Raw genomic sequence first — 19554 nt, 5'->3', positions numbered from 1 at the left:
TATAAGGTAAGATTACACGAGGCTCTGAGCAACCTGACCTGGTCGAAGATGTCTCTGTTCATTGTAGAGGGGTTAGACTAGCTGATATCTGAAGGTCCCTTCCAACCCAAACCATTCTAAGATTCTACAATGATTGCCACTGAGCAGGTTTTCCTTTGCAACTTAAGAGACCACTTCAGGAACACACTTCTGATGTTTGCTAATGACAAATCTTGATGCATCAGTGCTTTCCTGAACGGGGTCCTTCCACAGTCACAATAAGCCATTTATGATGTAGCAGTTCCTTCCCATGGCTAATTACAGAACTGTAACAGAATATGCATTTCTATGAATAAGGATGCTGTACTGCTGGTTTATCAGAAACTGGTTTATCTGAGCCACAGAAGCTTGATTTGCAGAAAATTTAAATACTGATCCTCAAGCTAAAGTTCCTATAAGACATATTTCATTAATATCATTAAAGAGTATTTCAAATATGATGCAGCAATTCTACTTTACAGAGAAACTAATTAAATATAGAATCTAGTTACCATTGAACTAGTGAACCTTAATTACCCTGCAACCATTTGAGGTTTGTGGGAGATTCATTATGATAGAGTGTAAAAAGTAAGCAGAGCTATAGATAACTACTCCTTACCCATGTTGTATTATATAAGAGGGCTGTAGGATAGACACATTATTTAAATGAACAGGAAATCAGTCAGATCTACTTTTCTGAACAGGTTTTTTTTTCAAGTCACTGTGAACCATTACAGAACTTCATTAAAAGGAAACTTATGTGCTCATATTTTGTATCCTTTTCCTGGGGGGAGAGGGAAGAAAAAGAAGCCTGAAAGAATTTACAAAGACATCGCTTTTACTGAATTTTTGAAGATATCAGAAAAGGTTTCAAAGGTGAGGTACATCTAAAAGCAAACACATCATTGTAATCCTCACAGGATAAATTGTGTAAGTGCAGGAACAAGATATTACAATGACATAAAGTTCTCTGCACTAGATGTATGCTTAATCCTTTGCTCTGAGGTCAGAGTACTGTTGACTCAGTACATAAAGTGTTGAAAAAGAACTTTTACTGCCTTTTGTAGTCACTTCTTTAGCGACTATGAAGACCAGTACAGAGAAATTTGTTACAAATAACTCATTTCTTCACAGTTCTCCAATCTCAAAAGAAAGATGACTGTGATGTAGACTTCAGAAGGCAGGATAAGTCCTTCAGAGAGATTAGCCCCCTTATCACACAGAATGGTACAAAATTAAGGAAGGGGATTCCTAAGGGAAAAACATTAAGGAAGGAGATTCCTAAGGGAAAAGCATAAGAGAACTTTGTCAGAAGAAAGAGACTTAGTATTCTAGGTTTTCATTTACAGATGAGAATAAAAACCTCTAAAGGATATACATAAATGCCTGTGCAGTTGTACAACAAGGTGCAAAAGATCTAGCAAGAAAAAATATCTTTGGCTCACATAAAACACTGTGCATAGACATTTATAGAATCTGGTTTGGTAATGTTCTGTGGGAAGCAAAGTGAGATACTGCATTTACAAAACACAGTTCTCTAAATCCCAGTAAGCAGAAAAAAACCTCAGTACATTCAATTCTAGGACAGAGGAACATCTTCCTTCAGTTCAAAAATCTTCTTTTCAGGGAAAGAAATACATCTTAATGATTGAAACCACTTCAGTCATTCTCCCCCCTATTCTGTAAATATCAGTTCTTTCCAGAAAATGTTTTGATCTCTCTTAAATTTGGAAAGGAAAAATCGTTGGCAAATACAATTATTAAGCTTAATAAGTAAGGCCACAGTGATTGAAGAAAGACACAATACACGTCCTCTTCACCACCATTCTAATCTTTTCCTTCTGTATCATTTCTAGGTCTTCTGATCTTCCTCCTTATGTACAGGACGTACATGGATGTTGGAGATTACTTATCTTGGAGACTTCAGGGTACATTTGAAGACAGGGGAAGGACAACAGAAATCTTCTTGTGTTCCTTGGACAATGTATTAGTTAAGAGGCCACACTGTGAACAACAGGACTACTACCCTTCCCACCCAATAAAACAAACAGATGAGGGGCCCCTTTATATACAGTTCTGGATCTTTTTCTAAGATAGCAAACCGGATAAATCAAAATATGAAAGTTGGTCTAAACTACTGAGAACACCTTCTTCAAGATCCAACCTACGTTTCCTTGCTTAATCCACTTTAAAATTCTGCCTTAAATTCAGCATAAAATTCTAAAAGGGATAAAACAGTCCGTTCCCACAGGAGAACAGGCAAACCCAATGTACCATTCAACAAGGGAAGCTGGATGTACACTAGTGGCTGTGGTACACTAAAGCTCTATTGCACACATAAATGTAATCCCAGAGTTTCACATAAGTGAACCTAAAAGACCAAATGTGTTCTACTGTAGTAACAAAAAGTTACAGAGGAGGTCAGATGTTTTGAATAATGTTTTGCTATAGCAGCTCTGGATTTTACTATGTCTAATATTGCCACCAGGTTCCCTTCCTCAGTATATCCCTCCGTTTCTTGATGATAATAATCTTCTTTCTGTAGTGACTTTAATGAAAGTTAACTGGTTCCTTATTCACCACAGTGATACATAGCTGATACAATGTTCTATTTTAGTAACAGAGAGAAGAAAGAAGTTTAAAAGCCGGATGTATCTTGGCAAACAGGTCCTAGATTTGGCTCCCTCTCAACAAGAGGCTACTTAAAATCACAACTGGCTACAAATGTCAGTAACTGTTGCCAAAAGCTACAGCAGAAACACACCTTGAAACAGCTACGATGAAGGAACACTTATCACTGCTCCCGACTGGTCTACCTGCCAGTGACTTGCATAATTGAAAGAACAAGTTGCACATCTTCTAGAGCGATCCCTCTGCTGCTCACTTTAAGCCTTTTAAGATCCTGCTGGTTAACAGATGGTCCCTGCACACTCCTCAGGCTGCTGACACATACCTCTATATAAATATATATGCAGCCACTTAGGTGGATACCTGCTAAGATCATGTTTCCGTGCCTAGGGCAGCATTAACTGCAAGCAGTTAAGTTTAGTAAGCCCTGCCATGTTTTAAATGACACCACATGTCCTGTGTTGCCTTAATTTTGGTGATTCTTTCTCCTGGTTTCCTACTATTATGTCATAAAGCCTGTAAAGAAAGAGCTGTATTCCATCCATGTAACGATACTTCCCAACCAAACACTTTTGCCACTCTCCCCTTGAGTCTCCTTTAGCACTGATGGAGCAGTTACACACACTGCTTGCAGAGGGGAAAGCTTGCAAGGTTAGATCCCAAGGTTATTCAGTGATGCCTATCTTGTTTTCTTTGAAAAATAAATATAATTTATCAACTCATTTGTTCTGGAAAATATTATTTGAAGCAATCGTATCACATTTATCTCACAGAATAGTTTGTTCTTCCGAGCCTTGAGATAAGACTCAAATACAGATTGAGCCTTATTGATTTCTTCTTGCCTTATAATTATAGACTATTATTTTACACGTAATTAGTTAGTCCCAGCTAATTTTTTATTATTAGCTTTGAAATGCTCCAAGATTTTGCCATGCTTCCACAGAGAGAAAATTAAAATGATCACTTGCTTTTCATTTACATTTGGCTATTTTAACCTAGTAAGTAACTGTGAAAAAATTAATTTAAAAACCGCAATTTTTGAAAAAAAAATTTTAAAGGTTTTTGGAAAAACATTCAGCACATCAATGAAATCTAAAAAGAGCCTTGATGTGTAGTGTAAGTCATAAGGAATGATGAACAAGGAAAGTGGTAAGACAAAAATTGTTCATGAATGGATGAACATGCCAAATTGTTTTAAATATAAACAATTACTACTCATTAGGAGCTTAATGCAGTTTATTCCTAACTCTCCACCTCAGTATTTTCAATAAACCACCTTTACCCACAATGACCAGAAGAGCACTCTCTAAGTAGAGAGCAGGAGCGATGATTGCTCTGGGGAATGATTGCCTTAAATGAGTTCCTGGAGGAACCGTGTAGCTGTTTATCAGAGGTCCTGAGGATGCAGGGAGATAATTTAAAGTCATAGTTTCCAGCTTACAGTTTCAAATGCTGGTATGGCAACTCTCCCAACACAGCAGGGACAGCCTTCAAGAAACTGCAGGCCAACATATTGCTGCAGCCTATTGCTGTAGCTCTGATAAACACCGGAAACAAAAAGGCAACAGGAAAAGAGAGATGCCAACAACAACAAAACCTCACAGAAGGCAGAAGCTGAGAGTATGTAAGAGATAGTCAACTACAGAGCCCTTCACCAGCAGACTGCACAACGTGACCTTTATGCCCACATGCTCCCGCAACTGAGGCAGAGCATGGAGAAGAGCCATTTTCTTCCAAAAGCTGTAGATGCCTCATGCATCAAGCACAGCAATGTTAAGGTCTCTGCATTTGTTTCTAGCACTTTCCTAGTGCAAGACAACAGAGAATTAAGCAGAAGAAAACGTTATGCATGAAAAGTGTACTGCTGTGATCTCAGCAAGGCAAACAAAGGACCATTACAGATGTCAGATGGGAGTAATCTCTTTCTCAAGGAATATTGCAATATAACTAATAATTTCTCATTTCATCCTAACTGGGGGTATATTTTCTGTTCTGAGAGAGATTCCTAAAGCTTAGTGCAAAGCTCTAGCAAAATGGGACTAGCCTGAAAGAGACTCTTTTAACCTAACACTGTTTCTGATGGCTTAACGCTGTTGTAACACTTGACCGACTGAGAGAAAATAGGAACATTTTTCCCAAGGGCATGCACCCCAGTCAGTTCTCAAATCTGTCAGTAGACTCCTTACTCTTTTATTCACAGAACAGAAATAAGCACACACAGGCAGGCAAGTGCCACAGTCAAAACAGGTCCTCCCCAGCGATGCATCAAGTTTGAGTCAGAATTTAACTGACTTTCCAACATTCTAGAGAAGAATTAGATTTAGCCCTGATGAAATTTCATTTTAATAATATATCAAGTATTTAATTTGCTTATAAACTATTAACCAGATGCCTGTCTGTCCAAGTACTGCAAGCATGAACCGTAAAAATTATATTCCACCATAAATTATGCATAGCAAGAATTTTCTGATTAACTAAAATACGCACTGCCATTGTTATCCATCGTAGTTAAAATGGCATGTGTCCATACAGTATATAAAACACAAGTGTATGCAAACACTTGTCACACACTTCCCCTATCTTAGGTACTCCATAACCAGAATGGAACCACAGTGAATCTGGAGTGCATAAGAAACACAGACATTTAATTTTTCAATTCTGCCTCCCTACTTTCTTGCTGAATTTGCTTCTCATTAAATTTTTCTTTGGACATCATATTCACATTCATATAGATTGAACTATATAGATTGAATTTTCAAGATATGAAAATTATTACAAAGTCTGCAGTAAAGCAATAATTATTCTTTTAAATCTTCAGTAACATTGGTTCTGCAATGAAACCTAGGGAAGGTAGCCATATGCTGAGGGTCAAGCTATAGCCTCAGCATATCAATATAAAACAAGACCACTGATGTGTTCTAAATGAAGACAACAGAACTGCAGGATTAAAAATGGTTATTGCATGATTATAAATAATTTTACCCTAACAGTATTCTGAAGGAAGAAAACATTTCTAGTGGACTATATCAACAAATTGTATTACCATGTAAAGTATATCACATGAATATGATGAAAATGTTAAAACTGACCTTTTTTGCACCTTATCCACAAGAGATACATTGTCATGAATATTCATCACCAGAAAGCGTGCAGGCAGACAAGTTTTATTTTTCTACAGAAGTATAACATTTCACACTGATACTATGGTCTAAAGTATAAGCACAAGAAATAACTACTAATGACACCATATTTCATTAACATTGACATTTTGTATTTGAAAACAGACAGCCCAGGACAATCTTTCTGCACTAATGACTTTTGTCACACTGCAAAAACTTACAAACTTTAAGACTGATTCTGAAGGCACTTACATGCCTAGCTCTGAGTATTACTGCCAGTAGTCCCAATGAAACCAATTAGTTGACTCAGAGTAATTAAGAATTAAAGCTAATTATACCTGTTACTGAGAATTAGGCCTGTGCTTTTACTAAATTTTACAGCTAACAATTCTGAACTGGGTTGTTAGTTCTGACATTTTATGTGAAGTTTTGGAAAAATGTATTTTCCTTAAAGATCTAGTTCCAAGAAGAAAACTATGATTCTGCATAAAACAAGAAAAATAAAAGGATTTTTCATTGTACCCACTTGCAGGAATGAACTAGGTTGTGTTAACCCAACAAGCTCATTGAACAAAATGCAAACATAGAGATAACTTCTTACTCAGGCAAATTTCACAGCATCAGTTTTCTTGAAGAGCCAGGTTAACAACAAAGCACTACAGCAGCCTTAAAATCACACATACTGCAGGCAGTTTTAAGAGGCATCAGGTCTGCAAATTCCAATCCCAAAGCACGGAGATACCTTCCTTCCTTCTATCTTCTGACACAGTTGTTCCACAGCAATGCCGGTGCCATTGACTGCACCGGCATCGGCTGCCCCCTGACACAGAAAGTTGATGCATATGTGCAGTGCCACTAGAATGGTTAAAACATCAAAACTTTCAGCATTCAGAGAAGTGGATCTTATATAATTTTTCTCTTGCCAGTTCCATCATTTTAACTAACTACGCTTTTTCCTTCAAATTGCCTTCAGTTATATTTGTTATCTAAATTGCATCAACAATTGCTTTTGGATGACAGCTGGTGAAGCAGGGGCACCTTTCCCCTTTAAAAGAACTTGGAGAACCTGTCTGACACTCAGTGAAGGTCATAGTCTTAAATTAAAGGTCTCCAAAGTCAAGTATAAGAGTTAAAACCTCAGTTGCTATTAAGATCTATTCTCTCAAAACAGACTGTTTACCTTGTTGATACAGAGGTGCTTTCAACCACTTCACTTAGCCCAGGGAAGGGCTGGTTATCTCAACTGGCTTATCCTTGCCACATAGTGTGTGACTTTCAGTGTGGATGTTCATTTTTCCTGGTGTGTGTACTCATGCTCCCAGGACTGGAAAACAGCCAGGAAATGAGTGACAGGCACACATCCGATCTCCAGCTGTACTCCAAATTAAGCAGCATTAAGACTAACAGTCATCATTCACTTAAAGTGCAGGCACGAGGTTTGGTAAGGTAATGCTTGATGGCAAAGGAGGACAGTTCTTCAGGTCCTTTTATAAAGGCATTAAAAATGCTTTGCCAAAACCCGTGATTTGGCTTCCTAAGTTTGACGGGATCTCCATGACAATAATCTGAGGGAGTGATTAGAGCAGAGCAAGAAAGTGGAAATTTTCCAAGCATGCATTTTTACTAATCTTTCTCCAGAAAGAAATAAAACCTCCCACACATATTAAAAGGCGAACTACTGCATATTTATCTCTTGCCTATTCTCCTGAGCCCAATCTTTTCTACCTGAAATCTGAAAGCCACAATAATTTGAAAGATTAAAAAAAATATAAATATGCCCTTCAGATTATCCTTTCAACATTATTTCTAATCTGTCAGGTCCATAAATCCAAAGTAGTTGAAATTCTTATGTAATTTTAGGGATGATTTATTCATATATCATGAAACCATGCAGAGTATTGTATTATGGATATACTCACACATACACTGGGTAAACAGGAATGAAACAACGCAACGCCAAATGTGGTAACATTTCAAATGACTGCAGAGATGATTAACTGGGTTAGTGCACTAAATCATATGTAAGGATGACCAGGGGCAAATCTCAGAAACTTTAAAACAGACTTTTAAATCAAATTATGGGTTTTGGAGAAAATTAAAAATTATTGTGATGGAGATTTCCTGCAGGGAATCCAGTCAAGTCATTTCACTTTATTTTCACCTATTTACAATTTACCCACCTCAGTGAGCTGTATAAATATTCTTATTTTACACAGTGACAACATGAAAGTTCAAGAAGTCCTTCTTGATCACTGAAGAAAAATGTATCATATCCTTCCAGACAAATCAACATGTAGGAGGCTAATACACTAGTAACATTACCTTTCCATTGGAAAGAAAAATCATACATTACTTTACTCCCTGCACAGCTGTAAAGCTATATAATGGAGCAAATACAGCAATACAAACAGCAACAGGCTGTAAGGCAGCCTACCATGATGGCTGTAAGAAGCACTAGGGCCCAAACAGAGTGGAAGGTGCCAGGACAGTGAAAATGTAAGAAGCTTTTGATTTCAACTTCGTGACCTCGTTCAGACCGGGAAAGTTCCTGCGTATTAAACCAACAGTCACCCTTTGTGTCCTGGCTTCCCCCCACCAGCTCTGCATGACAGAAACAGCCGACCATGAACATTTCCCAGCTCGAGAACATTTGCCTCAGCCATTCAGCAGTTTCTGTCAGCATCCTCCTCCCTCTTTACACCCTGTGAATTAATTCTGCTTGCAGCAGCACTGACACAGGCTGATGTAGATTTTTTCCTCTCCCCAGTGTGATTTATTCCTCACTGCTTAAGAACAGTAAATGGTACCAAGTTCACTTGCCTTTCTAGACACAAGGACCTTTCTTCTGTACACATGGCAAAATTATGTAGAGCCACTCAGTTCTTTCCCAGAACACATTCCAGGAGAACAGCTTTTTCATCACTGAAAGGGAGCAGAGATGTGTACTTCTACAGTCTGACTTCGATCCCTGGCTGAAGTCAACAAATGACTTAAATCACCTGAGGATCTAGCTACTTCAGTGAGATTACTGAGTGACTTCAGTACCCTAAAATTCTGTGGTACCCTTCAGGGCCAAGCAAGCTAGCTGGGTTCCATAGCTAACACAGGCTGCACCACCCCTATTGAGTTCTATCTGTCACTACCTCTCTCCCCCCTCTACCTTCAGAGCCCAGCTCCTGCACTCCTCTTGCTTCTGTTCACCATTGGTACACACTTTTAAGTCAGGGTGGGAGGGACTTATTCACATTCAAAAGCTCCTCTCCCCTCATTTCACAGCAGGGAAGCTAAACATATTCTTTCTAATGGAACACCCCCTCTTTGCTGACCCCTCGTACAGCTACTGCAGTCATTCTGGACTTACACCTTTTCCAAGGCATTGGCTTGCTTTCCCCCTGAGTCTCCATTCCCAGGTTAAATAAGTAGACAATCACCCTTGTTCAAACAAAAGCTGACATTTGGTGACCTCCCTGAACAGTTGTGGAGCTGAGATAAAGACAACTTCTTGCACCACTTAACAAGAAGCCAGTCTGCTAGAATCAGCTTTGCAAAGGATTGCAGTGCAAAGCTTCCTCTCTTTTGGCTAGGAAGGAGTAAGAGCATCTGCCTGCATATAGAAACACCTTCAATAATGACTAACACTTGAAGGGTTAAAGAGAACCTGACCAGATCAACTCAGTGTGGTAGTCCCTCCTCCCCTAACAAGCATTAATAAAATTCTGACAGGGATTCCCCAAACAGCTGCATGAAGGAGAGGTAGAAGAAAAGCTCACACACCTTGGAACATTTAGTGAGTTTTTAAGTGGTCTATTTCGTTGTCAGGAATTATTCTCTGCCAATTTCTTAACTCAAAAGCTACCCAATAGATATCGCCATTTTAAAAGTACAGTATGTTGCAAGAGGAAGAATAGAAATCAGTCAAAACCTGTAACAGGCAAAACCTATAAAAAACACTTGAACTTGTCAGCTGGCACAGGACCAGGAAAGGGATTATGCTATTGGACAACTGTCACAGATGGAGGCCCAAGTTTTCAGAAGTAATTTTGGATTACCTTTTAGATGACTGAATCGGAAAGTCAGAAAGACAATTTGAAAACTGCTTTTAAGAAGATGTTTAGGAAAAGCCAAAGATGGGTGTTAAGAGATGGAGCAATGCCAGATTACTAATCATAACAAAGAAAACAAAAGACAACCACCCGAAAGTGAGAGCACATTCCCCATTCCTCTAGTGTTGCATTGCAGGAAGTTATTCAGCAAATTAAAAATTAATTTCTGTATGCAGACTGATTTAGTATCAAATATGCAAAAAGAATTTATACTGGTCTATGGCTTTATGATACTACATAGCTACATTAATTTTTGCAGAAAAGGTAACTTGAATCCTTTGGGAAGAATTATCCTCTTGATACAAGCACATAACTCAGATTAATAGGATTTGCATATGTATAATACTAGGGAGAATAACCCTGAGTTTGGAAAACAACTTGGTATTTTAATTGGTCTGGGAACACCAGCAGAAAAAAAACCATACCAGGAAAAACTAATCGAACAGCATTAGTCAACTCATGCTAGGTAATAATTGTGAGTTAATTGATCAATATTAGAAACAAACATAATAAACTGGAATGTTTCAGAAAATCAAACAAAGCAGAATTGTGAGTATAATCAAAATACAAGGGGAGGTAGAAGCTGCACTGTTAATCACTTATAAGCACTGGTTTTTTTAAAAAACCCAGACCAAATACGTGCTACACCCAAATTGTGTAATTGACTCTGTGTATGCAATCTCTCAGTTGTTCAACAATACAGATAACAGCATTAATGGTATAATTATGACTTACAGCTGAAGTAGATAAAAACCTGATAGTTCTTAACTAGTGGTTGTAATTAAGAGTGGAGAAGAGCGGTATTCACTGCATCTGGTTATGGTTCATTAATAAAAGTGGATTTTAACTTCCAATACAGCAAAGCAGCTGCATGTGCACCATGCTCTGACCATGCCCTGACAGGAGACAATGACTGGGGAACGCAGCTTGACTAGTACCAGCTGTAGGAAAAATAGCTCTGTAAGCAGCGGTTGAGCAGCAGCTGTAGATATGGAATGCACCAAATGGAAAGCAAGTGATAAGCATGTAAGGAAGAGGCTTTTTCCTGCGCCCCAAGCGTCACTTTAGTTCCAACTGCATCCGTGGGTTGAAGAAACGGCTTTACTTCCTTCCTACCGCCTTCTCCTTGCGCGGGCAAAGAAATACACACACCCCTGTGCTCACACGGACTGCCAGCCAGAAGGCGGCAAGGCGGGACACGCAGCCTTCACCCCCGGTGGAGCGGCTTCAGCACCGGGGGCGGCGGACAGCGCCCGTGGGCTCCCGGGCGGCCCCTGCGCCTACAGGGCACCGGGACACCGGGAGCGACTGGGCACCCTCCGTGGCACAGCAGCAACGACACCAGCAGCGAAACTGCAAATGGAAACCTGGTCCGTTTAGAAACAGGGTGGTATTCTTCCCCACGCATAGGGCTAAAAAAAATAAATTCAAGAACACTGCGTCTCATAAAAAATTAGATTCAAAAAGAAACACTGGGCTGCACGGCATTATCAAGTATGAGCAAAAGGGGCTAAACACATTTTTTTAATGGCTTTTTCCTGAGACTGGAGAGTTCTCAAACCCAGGCAGCTTGGTTTGAGCTTTCTGAGCAAACAGAAGCGTAAACCCAACAGCTCAGAAATGAAGTGGGTATCAGTGGCACGTTTCACTTGCTTTTTGGCTCACTCACTCAATACTGGTTGCTAAGCAATTTTTTTTTTTTTTTGAGCTCCAAACTACTCACTGCCAGATGAATTAATGAAAACACACACTTGCACTACTTACAACATTTTTCATTTATATTTCTTGATACACCAGAACTGTTTCTTTCCATTATTTCTTTTTAAGGAATTCTATTCCCAGGTTTGCAAGTAAAGATACAAACTATAGAGAGCCAGGTGGAGGGGAGGAACAGAAAGAAGCTAAGTGTAATTATCAAATTCTTTGGTGGATTGCAGGAAAGAGGTACCTAGAGACTTGCACATGCTCTGGGACTTGTAGCAAAGACAGCATGTCTAGCTCAGCATAGAGATGGGAGTCACCAGGTGACCTGAAGGTGCCTTGCTCTTAACTGGTTTATCTATTTATAACTACTTGTCATAACATTACCTGCGAGAACACAAGTCAACACAGGGTTATTTCAGCAGTCAAATAACCATACACAGCCTTTTTTTATTTACACCTTATGCACAGCAATGCTCTTTCTGTTTTCACTCACAGTTCTTTATAGCGCTGAAACCTGGCATCTGGCATGGTCTTCCAGCCTGAAATGCCACCCAACTTACCTATGGTTTGGTAATTTTTAGAAGTCATGATCTGAGAGAAATAATGACCAGCCATACAATGTAACCAACCGTTCTGTCAGTGGTAAAACCAAACTGCGTATCAGCTATTTCCAAGGGTGCAATTGCAGCAGGGATAACAGGAGGGGGAGGGGAATCTGTTTCACCCCCAAATGGAGAAGAAAATGCATCTCTGCCATCTCCAACTTTCTGCCAGCTGAAAGAGGGGAGGAGGGACGGGGGAGACCGCAGCATGGCAAGCAGCAACTCTGAGGCAGCTCTTTTCCCTTTACAGCTGGCAGTGATCTGACAGGCTCAGCATCAAAGAATGTTACACAGTTGGGTCATTTTGTGTGCTACTGCTGGGACACGAGGGAGGCTGCAGTATTGCTGGCTACAGATCCTTCCTCATACTCTCCCCTTTCCCATAGAGGGTAAGTCTGGTGTTTGGTGCAGAGAATTAGCAGGAAGAACTTTCTTTGCCTTTGTTTGAGAGCAAGTAACCTCTGGTGTAGTTTGCTGTTGACAGAACCCATAAGAAAAGAAAAGGTCAGGGAAGGAGGGAAAACCACAGGTCTAGTAGGAAAGAAACAGGATAGTTTCATCATATGCAGCATGAACTGAAGGTGACAGCTGAAATCTCAAGGGAACCATGAGGAAGAGGTGGCAGAGAGGAAGGTGCAGCAGTAGAGAAAGGGGACAGGAAGGTCAGTTAGAGAACTGCAGGAGGTTCATCCCAATAACAGGCAGGAGGAAGTGAATGTGGGGAGCTGGAGATGTGTTGGTAGAAAGCACCAGGCTCTATGTCCATTGAGAGTCACAAAAGGCAACCCTGAGGCAACAGGGGACCTCACAAGACTGAGAAAAAGTGGACAACGCAGGTGCAAGTTTCCTTGCACTTTCGAGGCACAAACCCACCAGAGGAAGAAGGCAAAGAGCGAGACAAGGAGAGAAGTGTAAAACGCCAAGGGCAGCGTCTCCATAAGGGACGCCAGAAGAACCTGGCGAGGAGGGGCAGAGCAGGAGCCTTGTGGGGATGCGGCACGACGCTCTGGGAGAGGGGAGCCTTCGAGGGGCTGAACAGCGAAAGGCAGCCGGCACCGGGCTCACCCAGGTGAGAGGTGCGGGGCAGGGGGAGCCGGTCAGCGAGGTAGGGCCGGGGGAGGCCGGCAAGGTGCGAAGGCGCGGACACCTGGGCAGGGCAGGGCAGGGCCGGGCGGCGGCGCCCGAGGAGCCCGCGGGCGCTGGCGGGGAGGAGGGTGGGGGCGGCCCCTTCCCTCGCTGCTGCCCCCGCCGCTAGCCGTACCGGGCCAGGCCGGGCCGCCTCTCACCTGTGTCGAGGTTGAAGGAGATGCGGGCCTCGGCGAGGTAGGGGGTGTCGCTCTTGGAGCGGACGCGGCGGATGGGTCTGCGGTCGATGTCCTCCTCGGAAGATGCCGCCATTAATGTGGGCACGGTGAGCAGCGTGGCCCGGCGAGCTGGCGAGGGCGAGCGGCGGCGCGGGGCGGCCGGGCGAGGAGGGGGCGGAGGGGAGACAGGGGAGGGGAGGAGGGAGAGAGGCGCGGGGAGGGGGAGGGGAGGACGGGGAAGGAGAGAGGGAGAGAGGGAAAGGGAGAAAGGAGCGCGGGTAGGGAGGGGGAGAGACAGGGAAAACCCGTCAAGGATCTGCGGACGGGAGCGACCGCGGCGGCCCTGCCCGCTGCCCCCGCCTTGTCCCGCCCGCTTTCGCTGCGGGCGGACGGAGCGATGACCCCTGTCCCCGGCCCTGCCCGCCCCCACCGGGCACGGTCCCGGCGGAGGGGATTTCCCGCCCCCAGGGGAGGGTCCCGGCGGAGGTGGTTCCCTCCCCCCCGCGCCAAGCAGGTGCCTCACGCCGCCAGTGGGCCTGGCTGGCCGAGGTGCCACCGCGCAGCGAGCCTGGTACCCCGGATTGCTCTCTTCAAGCCTAGGGCATCCCAAAACTCAGCACAGTTGGATCAAGACTTGGTGCGATGGCTAATGGTGCATCCCTTCACCTCTTTCTCTTCTTTCCTTGGGGAACCCCGTGATGTAAAGTGGAATAGTGTACCATGCCTTGGCAGTTTAAAATGCCAAGTAGACTGAGGAGCCCACACTCAGCGTTTAGAAGTGACCATCACTTAAAGCCTGGGACTCATATTCCAGCAGGTCTTTGAGAAAAATGTGACCACAGGAAAAAATTAATTACACTGTTCTTCATCTGCAAACTGGGGACAATGTTTTGTGGCATCTCTGTTTCTCTGTTTAGTAATCAGCTCTTCATGTTGATGGTCTTGCCCTGTGGTTTGTAGGCTACCTGACACATTAGGGCTCCAATTTCAGTTGGGACTGCTAGATGTTAGTGTAACGTAAATAATTGAAAATGCTATTTCAAAATAAAATATAGGGATAGCACAAAAGGACTACATAAAGTGATAGCTAGACAGTTAAAATACATACAGAATAGGCTGAGTCAGAAGGGACCCATCTGGATCATAGAGTCCAACTCCTGGCCCTGTGCAGGACACTCCAAGAGTCACACCACGTGCCTGAGAGCATTGTCCAAATGTTTCTTGAACTCAGACAGGCTTGGTGTTGTTACCACTTCCCTGGGGAGCTGTTCCAGTGCCCAGCCACCCTTTGGGTAAAGAATCTTTTCCTGATACATACATGGGAGTGTAATAGTTCACCCCATTTAATTCAGTATTTTTAAAAATAAACCAGCCTGCTTAAAGTCACTAAGTTGTCCTTACTTCCAAAATCTTTTGGTTTTGTCAACCTCAATGAGAAAAAAAGATCAGGGAAAGAATACCAGGCCTCAGAAATTCTGAAGGCAGCAATAGTATCATTAGGTGGTCTGAATTTTGAGAGATAGCTCTCTTACTCGTTTCTGCAGAACCAGGAGTTTTCTGTTGCACTTTTACCAGTTAATCCTATAGAGGTTTTGGGGCATGCTGGATGTTCTTCCATGGTTGTAATATTAGCTAAGTCTGCTGTTAGCTCTAATCCCTTTGTAAATGTTCACAAGATGTTTCTGGGTGCCTAGAGTGGGTAAGATATATTTGGTTTGCAAAACCATTCTATTTTACTCTGATCTCAGTGACTTACTGTGACTAAAACAGGGGAAAAAATTAGTTAGTACTTGCAGGAGAATTTTGAAAAGGATCCCTGTTCATACATATGGAGGTGCTTGTAGTTAGGCAGCCATGACATCTTTGGATGTCTGCTGAACCACCATATCACTTGTGAACCATCTGGTCCATCTGCATCTCAAAAAAAAAAAAGTCTTTAATTAACATCATATGATGTTTGGGGAAGGTATGGTCTTACCATTATCAAGGTTGAAGCAGATCCTAGCTTCTTCCAAGTAAGGGGTGTCACTCTTAGACCGGAGTCTTCTGATGGGTCTCCGGTCTATGTCATCCTCAGAGGTTGCTGTCACCAGAGTGGGCACGGTGAGAAGAGTTGCCCGACGAGCTGGTAAGAAAGTACAAATGAAGAGGAGAATATCAGGAGAAAGGAGAAATGAAAAGGGGGAAGAAGAGGGAGAAAAAGAAAAAAAAAAAAAGAAAAGAGAAAGGCAATCACTCAATGGAACAGAGGATCTGTAGCAGGTAGCAGAGTAGGCTGTTTGCTGTGACGTCCATTCCTCACATGCTGCAGAATTTAAGGGCTGCCCTGAATGATGCCAAGAAAAGACTGCTGTCTTGTGCACCCCAAAGGCACAGGTTGCTGCCACAGATTGCATGTTCAAAGTTCCTGTTTTTGCGGCTTAAATCACTCTTTTCTCAACTTCTCAACAGCCGCAATCTCTCTTTTCCTGAATGCTGTTTTTGAGGCTGTGATGCCTGAGTAGTGGAAGTATCTAAGTGGTTGCTTAATTTGCAGAAATCAGTGGAAGCTGTGCTTGGAACACATGACATGATGCCTACAGCAACTATTCTAAAACTCAGTTTCATGTTGTCTTGACTTGAGCACTCAAAATAAATGGCTACTTTTTGCTCTTGATCATTTTGTCTTATTTTTGTAGTTGTGAAACAGGGAGAATCATTCTTTTCTTTCAGTAGGAATTTCAAGAAGATATAAATCCATTAATATTATAAAGTATTCATATACTTTAGTGGAGCACCGATGAAAAGCTCATAAGGAAATTAAGATTTCTCTCTTCTGAACATGATTTAAATAGCTTGGGGCCATGCATTCAAGGAGGAGAAAGCAAAATATTTAATACTGGCTCATTAAGTGAGCACTGCCCACTCCATGTACTGATGAAGCAAATGGTAGGATAGTAAAAAATTACTGTGTCATCATGCAGTGAGAAGCCATACTATAATACATATGTATTAGGAGACTGAATTAAAGTTGCGAAGACAATCTTCATTTGGGCATTGCCTAAGTATTTAGCACTGGACCTTACAGCCTTGATAATGTCCCTTTAGTGTAGGTGTTTTTTATGTGAAATGTAATTATGAGTGGCTGTTGAATGCTTTGGGCACTGAGCCTGTAAATTACAAATCACAAGCAGAAGAGTCTCTATAAATATACCCGCCTCAACTGCCTCTCTGAGTAGATAAAGACTATCACAAATGCTAGATGGGATCTGGCTGATCACTGAAAGCATGAGCACCACGCACAAGTACTTTCTCAGTGTGTTTCTTTCCCCTCCGCCTCATACATAACTGGAAAGAGAATTTCAGCTGGGAAGCATGTCTGTGCCCTTAGTGTAGGACTATTAACATTAACTTTCATGGGGGACCCTGTATGAGCCTAGGAGCCTAAACCCTGCATGTTTTTTGCTGCTTGGACATTATCTGGCATAACAGTCTTTATCTCAGAGCTTTCATAGAGCACCACACTTCAAATAACTAAAAATGAACTATATTTTCCCACTGGGATTGGAGAGCATGACTGATAGTGACTAAGTGCATATTCTGCAACCTACTAACTGTGATTCTTTCTTGTAAAAGTTTTTTAGAATTTCAAAGAAAACCTGTCAATCAGAAGCCTTCAGATGCCTAAAACCTGACTTAGGTGTTAGGTATGATAGCATATAATTACTATGAGTTAACAGAAGCTGTCACACTCTATTTTTCAATTTGCAGAATTATGTAGTTTACTAAACAAGTAAATCTGCGCTGCTGAAGGCAGTGGTTATTTCTGGTCTCACTTACTTGTTTTCTGTTTTGAAATAGATTTCTTTCAAGTTTTTGCTCATTTCTAACCTAGCATTTGCATTTGAAGTAAACACAAAGGGCAAGAGTTGAAATTGATTTAATGGGGTCAACTATTTAGATTAAGCTAAAGCAAACACTGCAAGTAGGCTGTAAACAATTACTCCCTTATGATAGGGAAGTACAGTAATGAAGATAAAAGAGAGTGGAAAATTTCTGCTACAGAAAATTTTGTGTCATCGAATTTACACTGAAGGAAGATTTATCCATATACAAAGTTGGCATTGTAAAAATCATCTCATAAAGCAATGATGTAAATGATTTGTCTTTTAAAACTGGTGTGATCTAGCTGTAGATAAATTCTGTGAAAGGGCTCCCATGCATTTCAGGGCTAGCACAGGGTTATAGCACAGGAATCTATTTGAAAAGAAATCTCAGCACCAAATTGTGTGCACTTTTACAGTAAACAGAGAATAAGAGTAGGCTTTTCTATATAATTGTTTATAAATAATTTTTACCTTTTGGGTCAAAATATTGGGATCTGGCTTGTATTCATTTTCACTGGAGGTAGGCGGATGCTAGAAAATGTTTCTTGGAGTAATCATTATGTATTACTTTGACAACCATGATTATCTCCCCTTTGTGTATATTACCAAAAGGAGTTTTCAAGAATGACTGGTTATTCTAGGTAAACATTGAAAAAATTTCAGAGTAAGCTAATAAGCATTAAAAAAGATTTTCAATAAAACCTAAGATCAATTCTTACACAGCCACAGAACTGGAGAGTACAGCTGATCACATCCTGATATCTATAGAGTAACACTAAATATTTATGCCTGCCACAAATATACTCACTCTTTTCCTAACCATAATCCATAGCAGTCCTTATTTTGAGAAATGACTTACCATATATTTTTTAGTAAAATTGTTGATATTTGCCCAATGAGACCATAGGGTCCATCACAGATAACCCACCAGTATCTCTTGCTTCAGCTGTTCTTAAACCAGATCAGTCTCTGGGACACATTTTTAGGAGATAATTTTTCAGGAAAATTTGAAAGTGTCCTCTTGAAAGTCTTGGACATTACAATACACATTAAGGGGCCCACTTATGCTGCAAATAAATTTGTGATCAGTGTCCAAAACCTCATTTTAAGCAGTCACTGTAATAGCACACAGAAGGCAAATCAGCCATTCTGTTAAATTCTTTCATTCTCTTTGCATCATTCCTCATAGGGTTCTGCCACAGTTGGCACATTGTGGCAATGTCCTGTCTGGTACTTGTTAGAAAAGGAAAAAGTTGCTTATCAAGGGAAAAATACCTTAAAAATATAAATGCTGTAATGTAGGTTGTATGACACCTTAGAACTGCTGTATATAATCTCCCATTTGTTGTTGCAAAATATTATATGTTACTGAAGTAGAACACAAGTATGTGTTTGGGAGAAGGGAATGTAAAATATGTAAATTTTTATATTGCATGTTCAGAGGCATTTTGAAGATATAATTTCAATATATTTGGTTAAATCTGCAGCTGGCCCAATTTTGGAACACTGTTTGAAATAACTGAAAATGTGGGGGGTGATTTGCAAAGAATTTTTGATGGCTTCCATTTTTTCTATTAAAATACTTTCCCACAGATTTTAATAAAAATATTACTACTACTTTTTGTTTGCCAAGAAATACCTTTATGCTATTTATTATTTTTTTAAGAGTGTTATTTAGAAAATATATGAACATTTTTAATCAGAAAAAATTTGAAATTTTGAAACGGCATCTTCCTAAAAATTAGTTGGAGAAAATATGATATATTAATCTAGATTTTTCCATACACTTTTATCAATCAGATTTAATTAAAATGTTTTTAAAATATCTCATTGGTGACACAGGTATACTGATCATTTTTGACTCAGTAGGGTCAATAGAAACCCTCATCTGCATAGTAGATTTTGACCTCAAAATGGCAAAAACTTTTGAAACTTGATGATTTTAATCTTAGTACAGGCAAAGTACTAAAATGTTTCTTCTTGGAGATGTCTAGACCTAGATACATTGGAAAGGGTATGATGTTTATAATCATAAGCAACTTCAAATGACATTGAAACAGCCATAAGGGGATGCTTTTTTACATCAGAAATCTTCAAGGCTTTCTTGAGGAAAACCCCATTTCTCAGGGCAAATTTTGAATGACTTTGTAGAATACCTATGAAAATATCTTAATTGCAGTGCTGCTGTTGCTGATTGAATAGGATTCTTC

General features: G+C 40.8%; 1 protein-coding gene across 4 annotated transcripts in view; it reads right to left on the bottom strand.

Moving 5' to 3' along the window:
- PHACTR1 (phosphatase and actin regulator 1) overlaps nt 1-19554 on the bottom strand; it is a 302097-nt gene that overhangs the window by 272961 nt on the left and 9582 nt on the right. For all 4 annotated transcript variants that reach the window (XM_050310010.1, XM_050309928.1, XM_050310224.1 and 1 more), the window contains exons 3-4: nt 15457-15603; nt 13461-13607 (exon numbers count right to left, since the gene is read on the bottom strand). In XM_050310010.1, coding sequence (XP_050165967.1) covers nt 13461-13607; nt 15457-15603 — 294 coding nt within the window. The remainder of the gene's footprint in view (nt 1-13460; nt 13608-15456; nt 15604-19554) is intronic.

The sequence above is a fragment of the Myiozetetes cayanensis genome, unplaced genomic scaffold, assembly GCF_022539395.1.
Source record: "Myiozetetes cayanensis isolate MyiCay16 unplaced genomic scaffold, myiCay2020 scf1, whole genome shotgun sequence".
NCBI classification, from domain to species: Eukaryota; Metazoa; Chordata; class Aves; order Passeriformes; family Tyrannidae; genus Myiozetetes; species Myiozetetes cayanensis.
This window is presented reverse-complemented; position numbering and strand designations above follow the sequence as displayed.